The sequence below is a fragment of the Eleutherodactylus coqui genome, chromosome 9, assembly GCF_035609145.1.
Source record: "Eleutherodactylus coqui strain aEleCoq1 chromosome 9, aEleCoq1.hap1, whole genome shotgun sequence".
NCBI classification, from domain to species: Eukaryota; Metazoa; Chordata; class Amphibia; order Anura; family Eleutherodactylidae; genus Eleutherodactylus; species Eleutherodactylus coqui.
The window spans coordinates 168,882,550-168,898,935 of NC_089845.1; the positions used below are offsets into that span (position 1 = coordinate 168,882,550).

General features: G+C 41.5%; 1 protein-coding gene across 1 annotated transcript in view; it reads left to right on the forward strand.

Moving 5' to 3' along the window:
• Positions 1-218: 218 nt before the first annotated feature.
• KCNQ3 (potassium voltage-gated channel subfamily Q member 3) overlaps positions 219-16,386 on the forward strand; it is a 223,699-nt gene continuing 207,531 nt past the window's right edge. Inside the window, exon 1 of the mRNA XM_066578783.1 lies at positions 219-528. Within this exon, the coding sequence (XP_066434880.1) occupies positions 227-528 (302 nt within the window). The 5' untranslated portion in view covers positions 219-226. The remainder of the gene's footprint in view (positions 529-16,386) is intronic.

Consider the following 16,386-nt stretch of genomic DNA (forward strand, 5'->3'; position numbering starts at 1 on the left):
GGAGTAGGCTGGTCAATGCTGGTGTGATGATGGTCTCCTGCTTCTGTGCACTCTACTAGTGGTGGGCACATTTTCTATGCGTGTAGCGGTGCGGTGATGATGCCACCCACAGAGGGCCATCTGTGATCTCATTCAGGTCAACCTGCTGGAGATGTAACCCTTGCTTCTTCTCAGATCATGGCATTGGAGCTCTCTGGCCTCCCGTCCAGTAGCTCACCCAGTCAAGATGGGGCTGAAGAGCAGACACTCGGAAGGTCCTCCTAGAGATGACAAGGGTGAGAAGAAAGGGGATCTAGAACCCAGCTCTCTAGGGACCGGACTGGATAAAGATGGGACCTTGCTGCTGGTGGGCGCAGGGAAGGAGGACGTGAAGCGGAACCCACAGGGAATTGGGCTTTTGGCTAAAACACCTCTGACCTGTAGCCGACCGGTCAAGAGGAACAATGCGAAGTACAGGAGGCTACAAACTTTAATCTATGATGCCCTGGAGAGACCCAGAGGGTGGGCACTGCTCTACCATGCCTTTGTGTGAGTAATCCTACACGTATACATAGATATATAATGTTCTGGGGGTAATAATATAACATGATGTACTAATGGTGGTCATTCTTGAATTTTCTAATTGGTTGTCAGCTGCCTGATAAACAGCCTAATCACCTCTCATAGGCTTCGGCTAGACGGCTATTAAGTAGTGCAACTGGGACAACGTGAGGCAAGAAAGACCTCCAGAATACATTGTGGCATTGTGGCATTGTGGCAGTGATGTGCTCAGTGGCCTATTTAGTGGGTGGCGATGCCAGGTAATCATAGGAGCTATCTGCGCACAACGTGCATATCACTAGATGCCCCGCTGTGGTTCGCACCGGACCAGCACTCGCTCTAGGTAGACGGGCCTGCGGATGGACGTGGACGGTAGCGGGGCTCTGTGTCCTCGTCTGAGAAGCATCAGATGGTGCCCGCGGCTGAGAGCGGCCGCCCGCCGGTGTCTCCCTGCTGGATGAGGGCGCAGGATGGAGGAGCCGCCGCCGTGTGTCTGGGATGAGGGCGCAGGATGGAGGAGCCGCCGTGTGTCTGGGATGAGGGCGCAGGATGGAGGAGCCGCCGCCGTGTGTCTGGGATGAGGGCGCAGGATGGAGGAGCCGCCGTGTGTCTGGGATGAGGGCGCAGGATGGAGGAGCCGCCGCCGTGTGTCTGGGATGAGGGCGCAGGATGGAGGAGCCGCCGTGTGTCTGGGATGACATATGTGTTCTGCATTGTTTCTGTTACAAAATAGCAAAATGAGTTCATCCTCTCAGCGACTCCGAGGAAGAGATGACCCAATCGTGTTCTCCGCCGCCTCCTGCTCAGCTGTGTGTCTACAATGTGCACGCAGCATTCCATGTTACCATGGCAACCCGCAAAGGTGTTGTGCCGAGATTCTAATCAGGTTATAATTAGCATGAAGATGATATTGGGAAGAAGAATCTATCTAACTGTTATCTGTTTATCTCATATATATATATATTTATCTATCTCATATCTATCTATCTCATATCTATCTATCTATCTATCTCATATCTATCTATCTATCTATCTATCTATCTATCTATCTATCTATCTCCTATCTCTCTATCTCCTATCTATCTATCTATCTATCTATCTATCTATCTATCTATCTATCTATCTATCTATCTCATATCTATCTATCTATCTATCTATCTATCTATCTATCTATCTATCTATCTATCTCATATCTATCTATCTATCTATCTATCTGTCTATCTCCTATCTATCTATTTATCTATCTCATATCTATCTATCTATCTATCTATCTATCTCATATCTATCTATCTATCTCATATCTATCTATCTATCTATCTATCTATCTATCTATCTATCTATCTATCTCATATCTATCTATCTATCTATCTATCTATCTCACATCTATCCATCTCTCTCACATCTATCTATCTCATATCTGTCTATCCATCTCCTATCTATCTATCTATCTCATATCTATCTATCTATCCATCTCCTATCTATCTATCCATCTATCTCACATCTATCCGTCACTCTAACCTATCTATCTATCTATCTATCTATCTATCTATCTCATATCTATCTATCTATCTATCTATCTATCTTCTATCTATCTATCTATCTAATGTCTATCTATCTATCTATCTATCTCCTATCTCTCTATCTCCTATCTATCTATCTATCTATCTATCTATCTATCTATCTATCTCATATCTATCTATCTATCTATCTATCTATCTATCTATCTATCTATCTCATATCTATCTATCTATCTATCTATCTGTCTATCTCCTATCTATCTATTTATCTATCTCATATCTATCTATCTATCTATCTATCTCATATCTATCTATCTATCTCATATCTATCTATCTATCTATCTATCTATCTATCTATCTATCTATCTATCTCATATCTATCTATCTATCTATCTATCTATCTATCTATCTATCTATCTATCTCACATCTATCCATCTCTCTCACATCTATCTATCTCATATCTGTCTATCCATCTCCTATCTATCTATCTATCTCATATCTATCTATCTATCCATCTCCTATCTATCTATCCATCTATCTCACATCTATCCGTCACTCTAACCTATCTATCTATCTATCTATCTATCTATCTATCTATCTATCTATCTATCTATCTCATATCTATCTATCTATCTATCTATCTATCTATCTATCTATCTATCTATCTTCTATCTATCTATCTAATGTCTATCTATCTATCTATCTATCTAATATCTATCTCACATCTATCCATCTATCTCACATCTATCTATCTATTATCTATTTATCTATCTCATATCTATCTATCTTCTATCTCACATCTATGTATCTCATATCTATCTATCTATCTATCTATCTCATATCTATGTATCTATCTATCTATCTATCTATCTATCTCATATCTATCTCATATCTATCTATCTATCTCATATCTATGTATCTATCTATCTATCTATCTCATATCTATCTCATATCTATCTATCTATCTATCTATCTATCTATCTATCTATCTATCTATCTATCTATCTATCTATCTCATGTCTATTTTGCATCTGTCTCATATTTTTCTATCTACCTTACATGTCTCTATGTATCTCTCTATCTCATATCTAGCTTATCTCACATCAATCTATTTCCCTACCTATCTATTTCTCTCTATCTAACACCTATCTACCTATCTAATTTCTATCTATCTATCTATCTATCTATCTATCTATCTATCTATCTATCTATCTATCTATCTATCTATCTATCCTCTCTCTCTCTCTATATATATATATATATTTAAAATATATTTTTATTTATCTCACATCTATATATCTATATATTAATCTCTTATCTATCTATCTATCTATCTATCTATCTATCTCATTTTTATCCAGCTATCTATCATCTATCTATTTCATATATTTTTTTTATCTATCTCACATCTATATATCTATCTATTAATCTATCTATCTATCCATCCATCTATCTCATATCAGTCATCTATCTATCTATCTATCTATCTATCTATCTATCTATCTATCTATCTATCTATCTATCTATCTATGTATATCATATCTCACATCTATTTATCTATTAATCATTTAACTTTGCATCTCTCTATCTCATCTCATATCTATTTATCTATCTATTTATCTATCTTAAATCTATCTATTCCATCTCATATCTGTCATCTATTTATCTATCTTAGATCAATCTATCATATCTATGTATCTCTCTATCTTTTTATCTATCTATTTCTATCTAACCCTTATCTACCTATCTAATTTCTATCCAGCTATCTATCTATCATTTATCCATCCATCTCATATCTATCTATCTCATATATTTTTATCTATCTCACATCTATATATCTAGATATTGATATCTTATTTATGTATCTCTCTCATATCTATCTATATATCTGTCTATCTATCTTATATCTATTTATCTATCTATTTCATATCCATCTATCTTTCATTTATCTATCCATCTCATATCTATCTATCTATCTCATATCTATCTATCTATCCCCTATCTATCTATTTATCTATCTATCTCATATCTACCTATCTATTTATCTATGTCACTCTATGTCACATCTATCTATGTCACATCTATCTATGTCACATCTATCTATCTATCTATCTATCTATCTATCTATCTATCTATCTATCTATCTATCTATCTTCTATCTATCTCATATCTATCTATCGCATATCTATCTATGTTATATTAATCAAATATCTATCTATGTAGTTCTCTATCACATATTTTTCTATCTTTCTCATATCTATCTACCTCACAACTATTTATTTATCTATCTCATATATATTTATTATCATATCTATGTTATTCTCTATCATATTTTTCTGTCTATCTCATATCTACCTATCTATCTGCCTTATATCTATGTATATATCTATCTATAAGTAAAGCTTGCACCCGTGTTAGTGCGACAAATATATTAGCAGGTAAAAGCCTTTTAATCATTTGTTGTATTTGGTGGCACTTTCGAGGGCCGGTTGGAGACCTACACCAGCTTTGAACTGGCATACGTTTCAGCTATAATGTATGACAATTTGTGGCATGTTGTTGTTTATTCGTTCAGTCGCTTCCGACTTTTTGTGACCTCGTGGACCAGCCCACGCCAGAGCTTCCGGTCGGCAGTCACCACCCCCAACTCCACTAAGGTCCAGTCCGTCACCTGGAGGATATCATCCATCCATCTTGCCCTTGGTCGGCCCCTCTTCTTTTTGTCTTCCACTTTCCCCAAGATCAGCATCTTCTCCAAGGTCTCCTGCCTTCTCATTATATGGCCAAAGTCCCTCAGTTTTGCCTTTACTATCCTTCCCTCCAGTGAGCGGTCTGGAGTTATGGACGGGTTTCATCTTCTTGCGGTCCAAGGCACTCTCAGCATATTCCTCCAACACCAAAGCTCAGAAGCGTCTATGTTCCTTCGCTTGGCCTTCCTTAGGGTCCAGCTCTCACATCCCTAGGTTACTATAGGGAATACCATTGCTTTAACTATCGGACCTTTGTTGTCAGTGTGATGTCTCTGTGCTTGACTATTTTATTGAGATCGGTCATTGCTCCCCTCCCAAGAAGTGAGCGTCTTCTGATTTTCTGGCTGCCGTCCGCGTCTGCAGTAATCTTTGTGCCTAGATATATGAAGTCTGTCACTGCCTCCACGTTTTCTCCCTCTACTTGCCTCTACTATTTGTGGCATACATCGTAGTAAATGTGGCGGACTGCATGTGACCACACCCCTTGAGGCTAAGCCACACCCACCTTTTTGAAATAATGTATGGCCCTGGCATGAAAGCTCATACTGGCATACAAATAGTCATACAAATGCCCAAGGTCTCTAACCGCACTTTCAAATGTGATTGCAAAATCTGCCACAGAGGAATTCACTGCAGATCCTCCTGTTGTATATGCAGACCAGAGGCGGGCGGCTGCGGAGGCACTGCGGATTGTCAGAGGGCGAAATTACCCCCATTTCCACATCAAAATCTGTCGAAATCTGCAACAAAGCTGCAAGAAAAACTCATGCAAAAGCTGCAGATTTTAGGGCCCATTTGTTCATGGCGGATATTACCGCCACGTGTGAAACTACTTTTAGGTTTATTGCAAAATATATCATTTAGTTCCCGACGCTTTCACCACATTCATTATTTACACCAATGGAAAGCAGGTATTGATCCTGACCTAACACTATATTATGGCTCGATATCAGCTAATTTCTCCTGTATATAATAATATATGTACAGCTAGTATAAGTTATACGTCTCCTGTATATAGTGATATGGAGCATGCTGGTATAACCTGGGTATCTCCTGTATATAATTATATATGTACAGCTGGTATAAGTTATACATCCTGTATATAGTGATATGGAGCATGCTGGTATAACCTGGGTATCACCTCTATATAATTATATATGTACAGCTGGTATAAGTTATACATCTCCTGTATATAGTGATATGCACCATGCTGGTATAACCTGGGGATCTCCTGTATATAGTGATATGCACCATGCTGGTATAACCTGGGTATCTCCTGTATATAGTGATATGGACCATGCTGGTATAACCTGGGTATCTCCTTATATTGTGATATGGTGTATGCTCATATAACCTCAGTATCCCCTGTATATAATTATATATATACAGCTGGTATCAGTTATACATCCTGTTTATAGTGATATGGAGCATGCTGGTATAACCTGGGTATCTCCTGTATAAAATTATATATGTACAGCTGGTATAAGTTATACATTTCCCTGTATATAGTGATATGGAGCATGCTTGTATAACCTGGGTATCTCCTGTATATAATTCTATATGTACAGCTGGTATAAGTTATACATCTCCTGTATATAGTGATATGGACCATGCTGGTATAACCTGGGGATCTCCTGTATATAATTATATATGTACAGCTGATATAAGTTATACATCCTGTTTATAGTGATATGGAGCATGCTGGTATAACCTGGGTATCTCCTGTATAAAATTATATATGTACAGCTGGTATAAGTTATACATTTCCCTGTATATAGTGATATGGAGCATGCTTGTATAACCTGGGTATCTCCTGTATATAATTCCTTATGTACAGCTGGTATAAGTTATACATCTCCTGTATATAGTGATATGGACCATGCTGGTATAACCTGGGGATCTCCTGTATATAATTCTATATGTACAGCTGGTATAAGTTATACATCCTGTTTATAGTGATATGGAGCATGCTGGTATAACCTGGGTATCTCCTGTATATAATTATATATATACAGCTGGTATAAGTTATACATCCTGTTTATAGTGATATGGACCATGCTGGTATAACCTGGGTATCTCCTGTATATAATTATATATGTACAGCTGATATAAGTTATACATCCTGTTTATAGTGATATGGAGCATGCTGGTATAACCTGGGTATCTCCTGTATATAATTATATATGTACAGCTGGTATAAGTTATACATCTCCTGTATGTAGTGATATGGACCATGCTGGTATAACCTGGGTATCTCCTGTATATAATTATATATCTACAGCTGGTATAAGTTATACATCTCCTGTATATAGTGATATGGAGCATGCTGGTATAACCTGGGTATCTCCTGTATATAATTATATCTGTACAGCAGGTATAAGTTATACATCTCCTGTATATAGTGATATGGAGCATGCTGGTATAACCTGGGTATCTCCTGTATATAATTATATATATACAGCTGGTATAAGTTATACATCCTGTTTATAGTGATATGGAACATGCTGGTATAACCTGGGTATCTCCTGTATATAATTATATATGTACAGCTGGTATAAGTTATACATCTCCTGTATGTAGTGATATGGACCATGCTGGTATAACCTGGGTATCTCCTGTATATAATTATATATGTACAGCTGGTATAAGTTATCCATCTCCTGTATATAGTGATATGGACCATGCTGGTATAACCTGGGGATATCCTGCATATAATTATATATGTACAGCTGGTATAAGTTATCCATCTCCTGTATATAGTGATATGGAGCATGCTGGTATAACCTGGTTCTGTCCTGTATATAATTATATATGTACAGCTGGTATAGGTTATACATCTCCCTGTATATAGTGATATGGACCATGCTGGTATAACCTGGGGATATCCTGCATATAATTATATATGTACAGCTGGTATAAGTTATCCATCTCCTGTATATAGTGATATGGAGCATGCTGGTATAACCTGGTTCTGTCCTGTATATAATTATATATGTACAGCTGGTATAAGTTATCCATCTCCTGTATATAGTGATATGGACCATGCTGGTATAACCTGGGGATATCCTGCATATAATTATATATGTACAGCTGGTGTAAGTTATACATCCTGTATATAGTGATATGGACCATGCTGATATAACCTGACTAAAGGCCCATTTAGATACAATGATTATTGCTCAATATTCATTCACAAGCCGTGTGTTGAGCGATAATCGTTGTGTGTAACCACTTACATCGTGCAGTTTTTGTTAAACCATCGCTGATCTCTGATCTTTCAGCGTGCTAAAAGACAACGATCAGGCTTATCAGGAGTTCACAGCGGGATACAGCTGATACTATTGTTTCAGTTGTATCCCGCTCCCTGAACACAGGTTGGGTATGAAGAACAGAGCGGTCCAGCTGTGTTCTCCATACCCCGCTTGGAGCGCTTGGCTGTATAACAGACGGGCTCTCCGTGCAGAAAACATCTGAATGCAGAAGACAAGTGGCTCCGCTTGTCTTCTGCATCCTCCAATCGGAGCGCTCAGCTGTATAACAACCGGGTGCTCCGAGTGGGGAACAGCTGGATGCAGAAGACAAGCGGCCCCGCTTGTCTTCTGATAAACTGCAGGGCGGCTCAATCACCATTAGACCCTGGTAGAATGCAGGGAGACAGATTGCAATGTGAGCGAGCTAGATGTCCAATGCCAGCTAGTTATCGCTATATGTACAGCTGGTATAACCTGATATTGTCTTTTAGGTTAATATGGAAGTGCTCTGTATATCCAACTGGCCTTCACCTAATACCTCCCCCTCCCCCCCCCAGATCGACATCTTGAGGACCTCAATATTCCATAAAGTCTAGTGGATCTATAAGCTGCAGTGACCTTTATCATCTCCCTCCTGGCACTTTGTAGCTGATTTTTTTGACAATTTCATTATGGAGGTTTTAGAAGAACGAGACCTTGAGTGTTCAGAGGCCATTAAACTTGCAGGGCGGACGGTTTTCAGTTTTGATCGGCCTTTAATATTTAATCATATGGCAGCTTTCATCTGTTCCAGTCAAAGAAAAGATTTTTTCCCCAAATTTTCAGTAATTCCATCACTTTCAGTCCAGAATCAAAGCGTTTCCTGCATCCCGGAGAGGTAAAGTACATGGAAATATGGTACACATCCGTGATGAAAGCTGAGGGTCCCTTGTGTGAGGTCTGCTTGTCAGCCGTGTATACAGTGTGCAGTCGTCATACACTAAGGCCGCCCGCACACAGACCGTATTTTCAGCGTTTAGCGCAGCACTACGCGCTGTCAGAGGCTGCCATTGTTTTCAGGGCGTTCAGTGCACCTTGTTAATGATGAGGAGTGCTAAAGCCGGCGTGCAGCGCCTGTTGGTCAGAACGATTCCTGACATCCTCCTCCGACCCCTTTCAGTGATGACTTGTTTCCACAGGGTCCCCTTTCGCTGGTTGTTTTCCTCGGTTGCGCCATTCTCTGTATACTCTCCACACGAGAAACCCCCCGCAGCTGGCAGTGAGCCCCCGGCTAGTCTAGCACCGATGACCGGCCTCGCTGGAAGTCGCTCCGATTGCTGGATTTTCTCATCTAATGTGGATTCACACTGAAACTGATCTGCGGAAAACTTGGCACGTGATTTTATACCGCACTCCGGGGTCACGGGGAGAATTACCATACAGGGGGCGCCAATCATGAGAGGCCCGGGGGCTCCAATAAAGGGGCGGGGACTCTAAAAGTGTATACAGAGTGGCACTGGTTTCAGCTGGTGATAATCTGGCAGATCCCCTGAGAACCCATTTACCAACTGTAGGGCTGCTGGCATGAGAACTTCAATAACAACTTAAACCCACTCAGTAATATGTATGCTGGTATTATTTGGGCACTGAAATGATGTGGGAACCATATGGCGGTATTATGTAGGCTCTTTAATGAACCCCTTCATGAATCCAATACACCTTTTTACTGACCTCACTAATAAGCTTTACACCTGCACAGCCATCTTTTTAAGGCGGTGGCTTGGTGACTACTGACAGCGGGGCTCCTGCTCTAACTGCCAGGAACGGAAAGGCCTCAGATCCTAGCAGTTTAACCCCTTACCTGCCACAATCAATAGCAACTGCAGCATGTAAGCAGGTGACGGGGGAGGAGCTCATGCAACTGCAGAAACTCCAGGAGCAACAAAAATGGTGCAAAATCTAGTATCAAATAAGACGCGTCTTTCTTTATTTCTCCACAACAGGATCTGCAACGTTTCGACCTTACACAGGAGGTCGATTTACTACAGTGGCAAGTAGTCTTTGGGTCCAGCGTCAGGATCCTTCCCTTCAGCGTGCATCAGAAATCCACTTCCCAGCTATTGCTATGAAGTTACTGCTGCTGATTATCTTCTGTTTTAATAAGGGGGAGAGAGCTCTGCACCCATCGGCACCCCGCAGTGTGATTGCAAGGTACCATTGGGTTCCCATGACAGCTGGAAGCCTAACAAAGGCCTCCATGTCTGCCATGTCACTCATCCTACTAGGCCCCGCCTCCAGCAGAGTCTGATAGGCTGATGTCATAGGCTTAGTAGCATGCACTACATACAGTGGGGGAAAAAAGTATTTAGTCAGATCCCAATTGTACAAGTTCTCCTGTAATTGACATCATAGGTAGACCTCAACTATGAGAGACAACATGAGAAAACATCCAGAAAATCACATTGTCTGATTTTTTAAGAATTTTTTTGCAAATTATAGTGGAAAATAAGTATTTGGTCAATAACAAAAGTTCATCCCAATACTTTGTTATATATCCTTAATTGGCAATGACAGAGGTCAAACGTTTTCTGTAAGTCCTCACAAGGTTGGCACACTCTGTGGCTGGTATGTTGGCCCATTACTCCATGCAGATCTCCTCAAGAGCAGTGATGTTTTGGGGCTGTCGCTGGGAAACACGGACTTTCAACTCCCTCCAACGGTTTTCTATAGGGTTGAGATCTGGAGACTGGCTGGGCCACTCCAGGACCTTGAAATGCTTCTCACGAAGCCACTCCTTCGTTGCCCTGGTGGTGTGCTTGGAATCATTGTCATGCTGAAAGACCCAGCCACATTTCATCTTCAGTGCCCTTGCTGATGGAAGGAGGTTTGCACTCAAAATCTCACGATACATGGCTCCATTCATTCTTTCATGTATACGGATTAGTCGTCCTGGTAACAGCCCCAAAGCATGATGTTGGCACCCCCATGCTTCACAGTAAGTATGGTGTTCTTTGGATACAACTCAGCATTCTTTCTCCTGTAAACATGCCGAGTTGTGTTTCTGCCAAACAGTTCTACTTTGGTTTCATCTGACCATATGACATTCTCCCAATACTCTTCTGGATCATCCAAATGCTCTCTAGCAAACTTCAGTTGGCCCTGGACATGTACTGGCTTAAGCAGGAGGACACGTCTGGCACTGCAGGATCTGAGTCCCTGGCGTAGTGTGTTACTGATGGTAGCCTTTGTTACGTTGGTCCCAGCTCTCTGCAGGTAATTCACTAGGTTCCCCCGTGTGGTTCTGGGATTTTTGCTCACCGTTCTTGTGATAATTTTGACCCCACGGGGGGAGATCTTCGTGGAGCCCCAGATGGAGGGAGATTATCAGTGGTCTTGTATCTCTTCCATTTTCTAATTATTGCTCCCACAGTTGATTTCTTCACACCAAGCTGCTTGCCTCTTGCAGATTCAGTCTCCCCAGTCTGGTGCAGGGCTACAATTGTGTTTCTGGTGTCCTTTGACAGTTCTTTGGTCTTCACCATAGTGGAGTTTGGAGTGTGACTGCTTGAGGTTGTGGACAGGTGTCCTTCAAACAGGTGCCATTACTACAGGTAATGTGTGGAGGACAGAGGAGCCTCTTAAAGAAGAAGTTAAAGGTCTGTGAGACCCAGAAATCTTGCTTGTTTGTAGGCGACCAAATACTTAGTTTCCACCATAATTTGCAAATAAATTCTTAAAAAATCAGACAATGTGATTTTCTGGATGTTTTCTCATGTTGTCTCTCATAGTTGAGGTCTACCTATGAGGTCAATTACAGGAGAACTTGTACAATTGGGATCTGACTAAATACTTTTTCCCCCCACTGTACGTAATGCAGGCGTGGCTTATCACAGCATTTTTTTCTCCTTTACCTCCTGGATCCTGTCCAGTGGCTGTGTGCATTTGTGGGGTCCAGGCCAGCGTGTTCTCGCGAGTAGATGACGTTTAGTGTGATTCACACACCATCTACTCATAAGAACACGCTGCAGACACTCACATCTCATACAATCTACACATATATAATTATATACAGGAGATACCCAAGTTACTCCAGCATGGTCCATATCACTATATACAGGAGATATACCTCCCCTGTATATAGTGATGCTGATGTAAGGGAGATATGTCCTATATGTAATTATATGTACAGCTGGTATAACCACCTAAACATACAAGATTACATGCAGTACATGGTACATACCTTGTATCGCATGTACTGCTCCTCTGCTCTCCTCCTTGGGTCCCGACATTATAACTGCCGGGCCGGACGGACATTCATCCTGATCCCCAGACATCACACACACAACTCCACTACATCCATCCTGATCCCCAGACATCACACACACAGCTCCACTACATCCATTCTGATCCCCACACACATCGCAAACACAGCTCCCCTACATCCATTCTGAACCCAACACACACAGCTCCACTTACTCACTCAATCCATCCATCCAGAACCCCGCAGCTCCAACACACACAGCTCCACTACATCCAACCTGACACACACACAGCTGCAGAGTCCTACCACCGCTGCAGAGTCCTACATTTACTTAACCCCCGTGGTCACTTGATCCCTGACTCCTCCCACACAGGGTATCACATGACATGACATCATCGGAGGCCCTGTAAGCTGTCGGCTCTGCAGGTCTGGGTTTCCCGTGATGTCAGGAAGGTTTCCTCTGCTGGTGCTAGGGGGCAGTGCAGGCTCTGAAAATACTGGCCTGTAATAGGGCCGGTAAAAAAAAATACCGGCACCAGTCTGACAGAAAAAATACCATCTGGGTGGCAACCCTAATTCAGGGACTAAAAATAGTGTCAAACAAGTTCAGTAATGTTTAACTGAAAGAAAAAATCCAGTTAAAAAAATATGTGTTCCCCACTAAAACCCTTATTACACGGAGAAGAGACCCACCCAATGGTTTTTAAAAGCAACACATAATCGGTATTATCGCCTTCATAACAACGCAGTCATATTGTGCTCTTTATCCTGCATGGCACACGATGTAAAAATAATTAAAAACTTCTGTCAGAATTGCTATTTTTCTTTTGTTCGTCTCTCAAAAAATGCAATAAAAAAGTTATCCAAAAGTCACCCGTGCCTCAAACCAGTACCAATAGGAACTACAACTCTTTCTGCAAAAAACAAACCCTCACAGAGCTGCGGAAAAATAATGATGTTCCGGGTCTTAGAATGCGGCGATGTGACGTCAGTTGTTTTTCTGTAAAAATGTGTTTCTATTGTGCAAAAAGTAGTAAAAACTAATATCTCTATAAAGTTGGCGCCGCAGTAATCGTGCCGATAAGATAGGAAAGCTATTAGATTATTGTTTACCAAATGATGAAAACAGTAAAAACAAAACCCCCAACAATGGCAGAATTTCTGGAGGGGAGGAGTCTAAATCTCCACTTCCCTCCCCCTTAAAAAATGTAATAAATTCTACAACACATTATATGTACCCCAGACTGCCAACATTAACATATTCAAGCCCTTATATGGCCGTCAGCAAGGTATGGCTCTTACAGTGTTATAATGAAAATCACTTGGTCCTTAAGGCACAGAATCGACCGGTCCTGAAGGGGTTAAGGGACTCTTATTTAGTTACTACATATTATTTCTGTTCTGTGGGATAATTCAGGCTTTCTATGGCAAAACTGTCTTGTTATAATATGGCACGTAGGGCCCCTACTTGGCTTGTTCCATAAAACAGGGACCAGTAAAGATGCAAAGCCCAGACCGCCATGATGGCAGTCAAGGACGACACGTCACAAGAGAAGCAAGCAATTTGACGCTGCAGAAAATGACAACAGGAATTGTCGGGGATGTCTCATGGAATTTGGAAAATGAGTTTATTAGAATCATTGTTCAAGAGTTTGGTTGGAAAAACACTGTAACCCTTAATGACCTGGACATGAGCTATGCAGTGGGAAAAAAGTATTTAGTGAGTTCCCAATTGTACAAGTTCTCCTGTAATTGACATCATAGGTAGACCTCAACTATGAGAGACAACATGAGAAAACACATCCAGAAAATCACATTGTCTGATTTTTAACAAATTTATTTGCAAATTATGAAGGAAACTAAGTATTTGGTCAATAACAAATGTTCATCTCAATACTTTGTTATATATCCTTTATTGGCAAAGACCTAGGTCAGACGTTTTCTGTAAGTCCTCACAAGGTTGGCACGCACTATTGCTGGTATGTTGGCCCATTACTCCATGCAGATCTCCTCAATAGCAGTGATGTTTTGGGGTTGTCGCTGGGCAACACAGACTTTCAACTCCCTCCAAAGGTTTTCTATGGGGTTGATATCCGGAGACTGGCTAGGCCACTCCAGGACCTTGAAATGCTTCTCACGAAGCCACTCCTTCGTTGCCCTGGCGGTGTGCTTGGGATCATTGTCATGCTGAAAGACCCAGCCACATTTCATCTTCAGTGCCCTTGCTGATGGAAGGAGGTTTGCACTCAAAATCTCACGATACATGGCTCCATTCATTCTTTCGTGTACACAGATCAGTCGTCCTGGTAACAGCCCCAAAGCATGATGTTGCCACCTCCATGCTTCACAGTAGGTATGGTGTTCTTTAGATGCAACTCAGCATTCTTTCTCCTCCGAACACCACGAGTTGTGTTCCTGCCAAACAGTTCTACTTTGGTTTCATTTGACCATATGACATTCTCCCAATACTCTTCTGGATCATCCACATGCTCTCTAGCAAACTTCAGTTGGCCCCGGATATTTACTGGCTTAAGCAGGGGGCCACGTCTGGCACTGCAGGACCTGAGTCCCTGGCGGCATAGTGTGTTACTGATGGTAGCCTTTGTTATGTTGGTCCCAGCTCTCTGCAGGTCATTCACTAGGTTCCTCCGTGTGGTTCTGGGATTTTTGCTCACCGTTCTTGGGATCATTTTGACCCCACGGGGTGAGATCTTGCGTGGAGCCCCAGATCGAGGGAGATTATCAGTGGTCTTGTATCTCTTCCATTCTCTAATTATTGCTCCCACAGTTGATTTCTTCACACCAGGCTGCTTGCCTATTGCAGATTCAGTCTTCCCAGTCTGGTGCAGGGCTACAATTGTGTTTCTGGTGTCCTACGACAGCTCTTTGGTCTTCACCATAGTGGAGTTTGGAGTGTGACTGCTGGAGGTTGTGGACAGGTGTCATTCAAACAGGTGGCATTACTACAGGTAATGAGTGGAGGACAGAGGAGCCTCTTAAAGAAGAAGTTACAGGTTTGTGAGACCCAGAAATCTTGCTTGTTTGTAGGCGACAAAATACGTATTTTCCATCATAATTTGCAAATAAATTCGTTAAAAATCAGACAATGTGATTTTCTGGATGTTTTCTCATGTTGTCTCTCATAGTGGAGGTCTACCTATGATGTCAATTACAGGAGAACTTTTACAATTGGGATCTGACTAAATACGTTTTTCCCCACTGTACATGTTTTATGGCGGTCACTAAGTAGCCATAGGCTGGTCCACCGTAAAAACACAGCACCCTAGTCTAGGTTTGGCATGGGAGTCCTGTGTTGGCAAGAGCCTGGGGCTTGGCTGTCTACTGATAGACCGGCTGGTAGTGGAGAGACCTTAGTTCCCAATCATTTAACCCCTTACTTGCGATCATGGAATGTAAATGGGTGACAAGGGGGAAAAAGGCTCTCCCTGTCATCCATTGGCACCCCACAATGTGGTCGCAGGGTGTTGATCGATGCCCACAGCAGCCAGAATTCTGAACAAGACCTCCAGATCTGCCAGGCATGCCAGCCTATGAGGCCCTGTCTCCACCCTCCGGCTGGGTCTGATTGCCTGGCTTTCAAATCTACACTACACTATAGTGCATTACATAAGTAGTGCAGTGTAGTATAGCAGTGATCGAGTAATCACATCTTCAAGTGCTTTTCTTTTGAAGGACAAAAAATATATTTAAAAAAAAAGTTTTACAAATTTCTGAAAAAGAAGAGAAAAACATTTTTTATTCTTTACAAAACTTTATTAGAGAAAAAGTAAAAAATAAAGATGTAATGACTTGCCGCGTTTGTAAATAACGTTACTATAAAAATATGTCTGTTATCCCACATGGTGAATGGTGTAAAAGAAGAAGAAAACAAACAGTGCTAGAATTGCTGATTTTTATTCATCCTCCTCCCCAAAAAAACGCAATGAGAAGCGTACGATCGTACGACAGGAAGCCGCAGCCCGTCTCGCAATACGCCAGGCCTCCCACAGCTCAAAGAGTGTTATGGGTCAGGGAAAAATGTGGCGTAAATACTCCTGCCCTGGCTGGCCCGCACCCCACAGGCAAA